The sequence below is a fragment of the Mastomys coucha genome, unplaced genomic scaffold (assembly GCF_008632895.1).
Source record: "Mastomys coucha isolate ucsf_1 unplaced genomic scaffold, UCSF_Mcou_1 pScaffold18, whole genome shotgun sequence".
Taxonomy (NCBI): Eukaryota; Metazoa; Chordata; class Mammalia; order Rodentia; family Muridae; genus Mastomys; species Mastomys coucha.
Window position 1 is genome coordinate 68,652,947 of NW_022196900.1, and position 11,665 is coordinate 68,664,611.

Sequence of the window (11,665 nt, forward strand, 5' to 3'; positions counted from 1 at the left end):
TGAAGGACTAGGCAGTTCTTTTTTTTTTTTTTCTTTTCTTTTTTTTTTGCTGAGTGCCTCTGGCCTGTTCTTTCTTTGGAAGGTTTTTTGTTTTTTTTGTTTGTTTGTTTGTTTGTTTTTTTCCCCTTTTGCTTCTTTGCTGGTACTGGGCTGTGTAGAATACTTTGTGTGTTGACAGAAAATTTAGTCTTTTTTTTTTAATTTTTATTTATTTTATGTATCTGTGTACACTGTTGCTGTTTTCAGACACACCAGAGGAGGCCATCTAGTTCCCATTACAGATGGTTGGGAGCCACCATGTGGTTGCTGGGAATTGAACTCGACCTCTGGAAGAACAGTCAGTGTTCTTAACTACTGAGACATTTCTCCATCCTGAAAATTTAGTCTTTTTTTTTTTTTCCGTTTTTTGAGACAGGGTTTCTCTGTGTAGCTCTGGCTGTCTTGGAACTCACTCTGTAGACCATGCTGGCCTCGAACTCAGAAATCCATCTGCCTCTGCCTCCCAAGTGCTGGGATTAAAGGCATGCGCCACCAACGCCCGGTGAAAATTTAGTCTTTTAACTAAACTAGAAACTCAACTAGTTTTTAGATATCCTAGTATAATATTTCCTTTTTCTTGACTTTTTTTAAGATTTACTTTTTATATTTACTAATAGAAATTTAGAAAAACCTTTACAAAAATGAGTTTTGGGCTTTTTTTGTTGTTCTGTTTTCTTGTTTCTTTTTGTTTGCTTGTTTTTTTTTTTTTTTTTTTTTTTTTTTTTTTTTTTTTTTTCGAGACAGGGTTTCTCTGTGTATCCCTGGCTGTCCTGGAACTCACTCTGTAGACCAGGCTGGCTTTGAACTCAGAAATCTGCCTGCCTCTGCCTCCCAAGTACTGGGATTAAAGATGTGTGCCACCACCGCCCGGCTGTTTTCTTGTTTCTTATGACTGCATTCTGTCTTAAAGGAAAGTCCCCATCAATGAAAATGATGTGTTTCTCTTAGTATACTAGATAAACTAAATATTTGGACATTGTCATGACTTACTGCTTGGTTTAGAGCTGATACTGCTTTGATTTTTTTTTTTTAATATTACAGTTTCTAAGAGTAGATATAAAAGCAGTTGATCTAAAACTATGTAAGAGGCAGATAACATAAACAGCTATTTCAGTTTGTCAGGAGACCTCAGGAAGTACCTTTTTCTTTTATTGGTATTTAAATGACAACCATAAAAATGAGGGGTTAACAAAGAGTACACATGGTGGCTCCAGCAGCATATGTAGCAGAGCATGGCCTTGTGGGACATCAGTGAGAGGAGAGGCCCTTGGTCTCATGAAGGCTCAATGCAGCAGTGTAGGGGAATGCCAAGACAGGGAAGCTGGAGCAGGTAGGTTAGTGAGCAGGGAGAGGGGGGATGGGATAGAGGGGTTTTTGGAGGGGATAAGATTTACAATGTAAATAAAGAAAACATCTAATAAAAAAAGCTGAAAAAAAAATGAGGGGTTAAAAGATCTAGTTCATGTTCTGACTACTCATTTGCTTTTCCTGAGCTTGTTTTTCACTTGGATAATAGACAGGAGAGACACATATTTTACAAATTCACTCCTGTCTAGATGACACCATTGTTTTAAGACACTGCAGAGTCCTTGTCCTTGTTAGCAGAAGGATTCTGGTTCCAGTTCTTAAGGTAGGGAGGTGAAACAGAGAATTGCAGTAATTTTGATTTTGTGTTTTATTGTCTGTTTCCTGTTTCTATCTTTTCAGGTTGAAGCAGGCAATACTGGAAGGGTGTTGGCTTTAGATGCTGCTGCATTCCTGAAAAAGTCAGGGCTTCCAGACTTGATTCTTGGAAAGGTAGTATGTGTTTATTATAACTAGATTATGCGTGAATATGTAGCATAGTGAAACTGCAAGTAAATTCAGAAGGATGCAGTCAAGAGACATACAAGTTAGAACTGAGTTATAGAAGCAGTTAATAATAGGAGGGGGTGTTATGGTATAATAAGTTACCCTTTTGAAAATTAAACTGTTGTGGAACATTTTAGAAACATCACTAGGATGAAGTGAGAAAGGAGTTGTGCATTTGGGTATTGGGAAGAGACAGTGTAGAGTCGGAATCTTGCTGTCCACTCAAACAGTCAGACCTATCCTTGCTTCCTTTGTAAAGCTGCCTGTGTTTAATGTCAAAGTAGAGTGAGGGATTGGAAAGAACAGAGGTGGAAAGCCCCTCTCTTGCCAAATTGTTATGCATGATATTGATATATAATAAAAATCTTAAAATATTCAATATTAATAATTTCATGATTCACAGATAAACATTATCCTCTATTAGGAAAAAATTCTTCTTAATAAGAATTAAAATCTGGGTAATGTGTTTCAGTAGACAGCATTTGATTCAAAGTTAAGCCCTGGGCTAGGGAAAGGTCATTTGACTAAAAGTTGGAACTTGGGTTTAATTTTTCCCTCATTCCTTTAATGTTCTTAAGCCAGATCATCTAACCTAGGCCTTCTTGTCTTTGAAAGAGTTTCATTGAATAATTTTTAATGATTCCTAGATCTGTTTATATTGATCATAATGCTATAAATTACAGGGACTTGGCTTTTAAATGATTCTTTTAATGATTCTTGTTAAAATATATATAAAGATTGATTCTGTTTTCCTCCTAAATTTCAGATTTGGGATTTAGCTGACACAGATGGTAAAGGTGTCCTGAACAAACAAGTAAGATTGACATAATCTTGTGAATTATGTTTATTGACTAATTTGAAAGAAAAAGTTGCAAGTTTTTTTATTTTTAAGCTAAAAATTTGTTTTTCAAGACCATGTGTCCTATCATTGAAAGTATATCTAATGACTGAACATTTAACTGATTACTAAAGTTTGGTAACATTGTTTTTTGAAACATATATCTATACATATTATATTATATATGTTATATAAAATGTTATATATTTAAACAATATATATACATATATTAATAGATATATGTTATATATACTATAAATATGTATCTATATATTTATATATATAGTCTATCCTATAGAGAGACTTTGTTTTTTATCTTATTAATTAAACTTCTTGAATATATGAGATCATAAGTAAACATTGGTTTTATAAGTAAGTGTTACTATAGATCAGCCCTGACCTTTGAAAGGAGTCTTTGGTGGTAATCAAACCTAAATTCTTGTTTTACTTCTTATGTGTAAACCAAAAAGTGATTTGCAAGATGGAACTACACTCTAGTCTATAAATATGTGAAAGTGATTAAAGCCAAAGATTAAATACCATATATATATATGGTATTTATATATATATATATATATATATACACACACTTTATTTTGGCTTGTTGAAAGTTTACTATGTGCTGATACTCTTGCTTAGCACCAACTTTGTAAAGCTCATTTTCCCTATGAACATAGCTAAAACAGATTCAAACTAGACAATAGATGAGAATAATAATTAAATGATAGAGTCAAAATACCCAGCCTCATTTATATGGAATCTATGTTATATATATATGGGTATTTTACCTGCACATATGTGCATGTTCTTTTATCTCATGCGTGCCTGTTGCTGGCAAAGGATGGGGCATTGGTTCCCCTGGAACTGGAATTACAGATAGTTGTAAGCTGCCATGTGGGTAACAGGAATTGAACCTATGTCCTCTGGAAGAGCAGCCAGTGCTCTCAATAGTAGAGTCATCTCTCTAGCCTCAAGAACACCCAGGATTTCAGGACTAGATTATAGTAGTTCTCATTGGAGGTTCTGGGAAGAAGGGCCAGTTTAAGGCACTGAGGACACTGGCACTCAGGTATTGCCCACTCAGTCAAGAAATATTTGTTAAGAGCTAGGTTTTACAAATGAAAAGGAGACAATGACAGATATAGCTCCTCCTAGGAGTTTTTAATATAAAAACTTCTTTGCTGGTAGTCATGGACATTGGATGAGTGTGAGTTGTCTTTGTGATATCCAGGTTGCTAGATATATGGGTCTGCCATTGACGTTTGAGTTTACACTGAAGGCATAGTGTTTTGTTTTGGCATTTTGAAGAAGGATTTGTGTCAAGTCACAGTTAATCAAAGTTACAGCCTACAACCATTTGGCTGCATTTTTGAATTTGTGATAAAGCAGAATGTCAAAGCAGAAAGGCATGGTGAATAAAAGCTCGCTCACCTCATTGCTGCTGAGAAGGAAAGAGAGGAGAAAGGACTGGGGTCCCCATATCTCCTTCAAGGGCTAACCCTCAATGACCTACATAGACCCTCCCTCTTAAACTTTTTCACCTACTGGTAACAACACCCAGGACCATGCCTTTAGCATATGAGCTTGGCATGGATTAGGGGACATTTAAGATCCAAACTACAGCAAAGATATACTTTTTAAAAAAGTGTGTGTTTAGTGTGTATATGTATGTACATGTTCATGTGTATGTCTGAGTAGAGTACAGATCTAAGTATGCCCTTGTGCACGTGTAGATCAGAAGACAACCTCTCTGGTGTTAGTCTTCACTCTCAGCCTTGATTGAGGCAGGATTTTTCAGCTACATATGCCAGGTAGGCTAGCCCTAAGCTTCTATAGACTCCCTTCTCCACCTCTGTTGTAGCCATAGCATGCTGGGATACAAATGTGTACTGGTATACCCAGCTTTATATGTGTTCTAGAGATCTGAACTTCAGTCCTCACTCTTGCATGGCAAGCACTTTATCCACTGAGCCATTTCCCCAGCCCAAAGGTAATACTGTTTGAATTATCCTATGAAAGAAAGAAAAGAAACCAATATTGAGAATTTATATAACAAAATGACACTTGGTGCTTTCCTCCTACAGAATAGTTTTGATTTCATTGCTCCTAATATATCGCAAAGTAGATATTACTAGACAGCCCTCCTTTCAGGGTTGAATTTTATTTAATTTGCTCAAGGCATTATAGCTTTAGGTAGCAGAGCTAGAATTTAATGGAGAATTACTTCACTTCAGAGCTCATCCACACTGTAGAAATGGATCTGCTTCTTTAAGAGTGAGTAGCTGAAGAATCCCAGTATTGAAAGCTTGGTGCAAACAAGCTGTCAGCAGAAGAGACATAGGAAGTCAAAGGAGAGAGAAGTGGGGATGCTTCATGATGCTCCGCAGATGAGATGAGCTTTGAAGCATCATTTTTGCCTGAGCTGCTAAGACTGTAAGGAGGATGAAGGAGCTAGGAGGTTATTTGTGACTTAGGCCATAGTTTCTCAGCTGTGAGAGTTGAAGTCTGATTACACAGAAACTTCTTGGGCAAATGAGAAAAAAGGAGAGAGAGTAAGACAGAAAGTGAGACAGAGGGAAAGAACAAGATAGAGAGTGAGACAGATACACAGAAAGAGTAGATAGAGATAAAACTAGAGATAAAACCAAGGGTCTGTCATGTATGTGAGACAAGTACTCTACCATGAGTTACATTCCCAGTCCCAAGGAGAATCTCTTGAAAAATTTCAAGAGGCCAGTATTGAGTAAAACAGATAGCTTGCAAGGTCAGACAGGGTTAGGAGTAGATAAGAAGTAGAAAGGTTAGAAGTAGGTGAGAATGAGGGATAGCTACAAATAATGAAACATTGAATCAGCAGCAGCCTTCGGATGTTGAAAAATTGGAAAAAATATTACTGGAATAAAACACTCATAATGACTGAAAACAAATTCAGCTTCTTTATATTTCTTTACTTATATACTTGAGTTGAGACTTAAAGTATAAGGATTTTGGTGAAGATTTATGAATACTGCCCAATTGTTTTTTGTAGTTCTTTTGGAATAACAGTGATTGACTCTTGGACTCCTGATCCAATTTCAAAATTATTTCTCCCATTCGAGAGTTGACTTTTGATAACAGTTAGTTTATTATTTCATTTTAGGCTTCCCCACCCAAATGCTTCTCAGTTAATAGACAACACTTTTTAGTAAAATTGAATATTCTTTAAAGTATGAATATTCTATACAGTTTCCACTTTTCATGTACCACAGTATATTTAAACATTTTTATCTGTTACTTTTTTTACTAATGGTAATAGATGATAGAATAATTTTTGTATGTGTCTTTTTTTCTCAATTTTAAAGCAAATGTTTTTGAAACAAATATACTGTTATATTTTGTTTTACACAATACTGTGGGATAATTGTGAATTATTTTGTATTTTGCACTTTCAAATAATAAAGTGGGCTTATAAGAAGGTAGATTGGGAAAAAGAGCTCCTAACATTTATGCTTTTCTTTGTCAGGAATTCTTTGTTGCTTTACGGCTTGTGGCATGTGCCCAGAATGGACTGGAAGTCTCACTGAGTAACCTAAATCTGGCTGTTCCTCCACCAAGATTTGTAAGAAATGATTTTAAATGTAAAATTTATTTAATTATAAAGATCAGGGCTGGGGAGATGGTTCATTGGATATAGTGCTTGCCTTTGTAAACACGAGGGCTGGTGTTCAGATCACTAGAACCTACATAAAAGCTGGATAGGCATAGTATAGTGACCTGCTTGTAATCCCAGAATTCAGAGGAGACCGGATTCCCCAAGGCACTCTGGTTAGCTAAAGTAGTGGAATCCGTGAGCTCTGCGTCACATGAGAGATCCTGCCCAAGAAATAAAGTGGAAAGTGAATAAAGACAACACCTGAAGTCAATCTCTGGCCTCCACACAGAAACATACATGAACACATACTACATTCATAAAAAAATTATACCACATGGGCTGGAGAGATGGCTCAGTGGTTAAGAGTGCTGTCTGCTCCTCCAGAGGTCCTGAGTTCAATTCCTAGCAACCACATGGTGACTCACAACCATCTGTAATGGTATCGGATGCCCCCTTCTGGTGTATCTGGAGATAGCTACAGTATCCTCATACATTAAATATATAAAACCTTAAAAAAATTATGCCACATGATTTGAAATAAAAAGTAACATTTTAATTTTTTGACTTTAATCCCTATAACTTAGCTATATGGTTTTATTTCTTAGTAATTACTGCTGTTACTAGTTTTCTGTATGTCTTTCAGAGTTATATGTACATACAAAAACATAAATACACAATTTCTTAATTTTCTAATGGTAGCATTTTATGTAGTTGATTCCATGTCCTTTAAAACAAACATTTTTTAGAGATACTTGCATGTTAACATAAACTCTGTTTAGTATTTGAATTTATTTATATGTACTATGACTTATATAAATCCCAGCTAATTGGCATAAAGATAATTTTTTAAGGAAAAGTGCTACAATGAATAGTAATTTTGCTTATATAATTTCCATATGCAGAAATGTAAAAATGAACTCTCAAGAATGATTGCCTTAAAAGCTTTTGCATGTAACTCCTGGCAGTGGGCAAAGAGACACCTATTTGTTGGTGTTCTTATGTCAGTCAGGGGAAGAGCAGTTGGCAGTCCTTTGTTCATTCTAGCTTGATGCCTGGCTTGGTGGCCAAAGCTCTTTCATGCCTGGGGCACAGAAGAAAAAGAGGTTTTGCGTGTAGGATCTCACTGTTAATAGCAATTGGTGAGCATGTCAGTTTCCTTGTGCTTTTGCTTGCATACTGTTTTCAGACTTAGAGATCCTTTTCAGCTAGGTGGCAAATGGTATGTGAAGTATAAAAAGATTTGTCTTTTTAGCTTATGGGTAAGAGTGATTAATTTTTCTTTTTTCTTTTTTCTTTTTTTTTTTTCTGAGACAGGTTTCTCTGTATAGCCCTAGTTGTCCTGGAACTCACTCTGTAGACCAGACTGTCTTTGAACTCAGAAATCCGCCTGCCTCTGCCTCCCAAGCGCCGGGATTAAAGGCGTGCGCCACCACTGCTGCCACCTGGCTGATTAGTTCTTAAGATTCTGAATGGTTTATAGTCCACTTATGGGAATGTCTAAGTTTAGACTAGGACTGTTTTTCTGAAGTGATTCTTTTTATCCCTGCATTCTCGAGGTTCTTTAAAACTTAAGGAGTTAACTTTCCACCCATATCATTTGCAAATCTACTCTTCCATTTGTCATTTGTCTTTTAATTGGACTATATCATTTACCCCTGCAACAAAATTGTTTTGTGTAAACAAATTGTCAAGCTAAAACTGATTGTTTCTTTTTCTGTTTGTTATTCCTAATGGAGGTCTGAGAGGATTCAAATTCATACCAATTTCAAGTGCCACATCAGTGATGACTTAAATTTACATATGCATGTTGATGTTTTTATGGATTTTTTCTGTTCTTCATTATTGATCTGTTTATCTGTGTGCTGATTTTTACAATGTTTTGATTATTACTGTTTGGGAAATTATATATGATACAGCTATATTATCTTCACTCCAAACTTTTTCAGAAATTTAATGGATTTTGTTTTAATTTTAAATTTCATTTTGGTACTGCTGGAGTTAAACTCAGGGCCTTACACCTACTGGACAAGTGTTTTATCACTGAGGTATCTCCAACCCCTCTGTTTTTAAACTTAGTATTTTAGAAGTATTAAGGTGTTTTAACTTTAGGGGGCTGGAGAGATGGCTTAGTAGTTAAGAACACTGGCTTCTCTTCCAGAGGACTCAGGTTTGATTTTTAGCACCCATTTGATGGCTTACAACTGTCTGTAATTCCAGTTATTGGGGATTCAACATACTTTTATGGTCTACATGGACACCACCCATACATGTGGTACACAAGCATACATGCAGACAAGATAACCATACACATAAAATAAACTAATAAGATAAAAATACTAACCAGTTTTGAGAATATGTATTTCTCTGTTTAGATATGACTTACAAGGGTTGCCATAGGTGTTTGTTGCCTAGGTATAATTATAGGGATTTTTCAAATGTATTTACCTGTCTTTAGCCATGTAAAGATAAAAACTTGAGTGTGCTGACATTAGGTTTCATGACAAGGAACTTACAAGTGCTAAATGAGCTTGATGTTTTTTTTTTTTTAGTCTGCTTTTCTTAAATAATACAGGGGAAAGGTGGTAAGTATTTTTGTTAACGTTCAGAGTAGATGCCTGTTATCTTACTCTTAGTTGTAGGAGAAATTCTACAGTTATGTGTTTTAGGTGGTGTTCCACTGTGAAGTAATTTGGCAAAATGAAAATGTTTTTATTTCAGTGGCAATGGATGAAGGTCTAACTAAAGTAAAATAGTGTTGATATCCAGCATCTTACACAAATATATTTAAATGCAAAAACCACATTTTCTTCACTGATTATTAGCATGAGGACTTCAACAGTTCATTGTTCTCTTTATTTCCTAGCATGACTCCAGTAGTCCTTTGCTAGCCAGTAGGAGCTCAGTCGCTGAGCTCCCGTGGGCTGTAAAGGTAAGGAAGTTTCCTGCATCTACTTTGCTTCCTACCCTCAAAATACATTGTTCTACATTGGACTTTCATATGCATGTTCAGATAGTGTAGGGAAAATACTGAAATTGAAAAGCTTGAGGAATGCCTTAGCTCTGTTAGATATTTTGTGACATTTAAAAAAACTTTCTTTCAGGTAACTGAAAGATAGCTATGACTCCTGATGTGTTACTTTGTTGTAGGTCTGTTTGAAAGCATTACATCTCTGGGATTGATTCTAACTCAATAGCAGAAAAAGGAAACATGGTGTTTCAATTAGTCTTTAGTAAGACACTTTGAAGTTATTTAATATATTTTGATGAGAATGTTTTTTTAAAAAATGTTACCTTGGGGGTTGGAGAGATGGCTCAGTAGCTTTCAGTCAGTAGAGCACTGACTGCTCTTCTGAAGGTCCTGAGTTCAAATCCCAGCAACCACATGGTAGTTCACAACCATCTGTAATGAGATCTGATGCCCTCTTCTGGAGTGTCTGAAGACAGCTACAGTGTACTTACATATAATAAATAAATAAATCTTAAAAAAAAAAGTTACCTTAAAAATCTGTTATTTGAAGATTTGATTCTTATATGTGCAGTTAAATCCTTTTCATGATTATTTAACTTGTCATCTTTTTTTTTTCATATTGTAGTCTGAAGATAAAGCCAAATATGATGCAATTTTTGACAGTTTAAGCCCAGTGGATGGATTTTTGTCTGGTGATAAAGTGAAACCAGTGTTGCTCAACTCTAAGTTACCTGTGGAAATCCTTGGAAGAGTAAGATAGCAAACTTCAAATGTAGTTTGTTTGTTTGTTTGGAAACATTCTTAATGTATAGCTCAGGCTGGCTTAGAACTCATGAACCTCTTGCCTGAGACTTATGAGTGCTAGGATTACAGTATTGTACTAGATGCAGTTATTATATATTCTAATTTTATATATACCAGGAGCACTAATTTAATATATATAGATCTTATTAAAGTTGTATCAGTATAGAATTTTTGTATTTGTAACATGTAATTTATTGTCTTGTATTTCTGTTTTTAATTATTCCCTATAAAATGAGTGGTTAGATTTAGTTATATATGTAAGTCCATTGTCTTAGTCAGGGTTTCTATTCCTGCACATACATGACCATGAAGCAAGTTGGGGAGGAAAGGGTTTATTCAGCTTACCCTTCACATGGTTGTTGATCACCAGAGGAAGTCAGGACTGGAACTCAAGCAGGTCAGGAAGCAGGAGCTGATGCAGAGGCCATGGAGAGATGTTCCTTGCTGGCTTGCTTCTCCTGGCTTGCTCAGCCTGCTCTCTTATAGAACCCAAGACCTCTAGCCCAGGGATGGAGCCACCCACAAGGGGCAATTGAGAAAATGCCCCACAGCTGGATCTCATGGAGGCACTTCCCCAACTGAAACTCCCTTCTCTGTGATAACTCCAGCCTGTGTCAAGTTGACACACAAAACCAGCCAGTACATCCATTAAGCATAGTTGTATCTTTCCATGTATATGCGAATGATCTAGTTTTTAAAAAAATTCTAAGGACCATCTATATTTTTAAAAAGATTTGTGTGTGTGTGTGTGTGTGTGTGTGTGTGTGTGTGTGTATACAGATGAATACAGACTGGTATGGAGTTATAGGATGCTGTGAACCACCATGTGGGTACAGAGAATTAATTCAAATCCTCTGGAAGAGCAGGAGTGCTCTTAATTACCATCTCTCCAAGCCCAGACCATATGTATTTTATGTTTTCTACCTTATGCTATGTAGTCTAGGACCTTGTTTTAAGGAATACAAAATCAAAAATTTTGCCCTCTTACTAGGCTTTTTGGTTTTTTTTCTCTAATTGTATGTGAACCTTTAATTCTTTGATGTCACTGAGACATAAATCTTGGGCTCTTTTATTTCTCCTCTGTCTTTTTAAAATTGCATCTTAACTAATTAACTAATTAATTTGTTTGTGTGTGTGTGTGTTGGGTATGTGCCATTGTGAAAACTAGGGGACAATTTGAGGGGCTCAGTTCACTCCTTCTACCATGTGAGTCCTGGGATAGAGCAAACTCAGTTTATTCGGTTTGGTACCAAGCTCTTTTATTTGCTAAACTGTCAAGTTTCTGTCTTTTTGGAGGTTTTGTTTTTGTTTTTGTTTTTGTTTTTCTGTGTGTACTTGCATGTGGAAGCCTCAGCTGGCGCTCTTCAAGAACTTTCTACCTTGTGTGTTTTTAAATTTTCTTCTTATTTTTTTGTTTTGTTTAGTTTTTGAGATATGTTCTTTGTTTATCCTGGAGCTCTGCCACTCTGGTACTAGGCTCACAGGCCTGCACTACCAACATCTAGACACCTTTTTTTTTTTTTTTTTTTTTTTT

General features: G+C 35.9%; 1 protein-coding gene and 1 non-coding gene across 4 annotated transcripts in view; both read left to right on the forward strand.

The window, feature by feature from the left end:
* The window catches only part of Eps15 (epidermal growth factor receptor pathway substrate 15), a 106,262-nt gene that overhangs the window by 19,529 nt on the left and 75,068 nt on the right, over positions 1-11,665 (forward strand). For all 3 annotated transcript variants that reach the window (XM_031378162.1, XM_031378163.1, XM_031378164.1), the window contains exons 3-7: positions 1,747-1,836; positions 2,657-2,704; positions 6,231-6,326; positions 9,223-9,288; positions 9,953-10,078. In XM_031378162.1, coding sequence (XP_031234022.1) covers positions 1,747-1,836; positions 2,657-2,704; positions 6,231-6,326; positions 9,223-9,288; positions 9,953-10,078 — 426 coding nt within the window. The remainder of the gene's footprint in view (positions 1-1,746; positions 1,837-2,656; positions 2,705-6,230; positions 6,327-9,222; positions 9,289-9,952; positions 10,079-11,665) is intronic.
* Positions 7,313-7,453, forward strand: LOC116097295. The gene has a single exon (XR_004121338.1). It is a non-coding gene; the product is annotated as a small nucleolar RNA SNORA48 (small nucleolar RNA).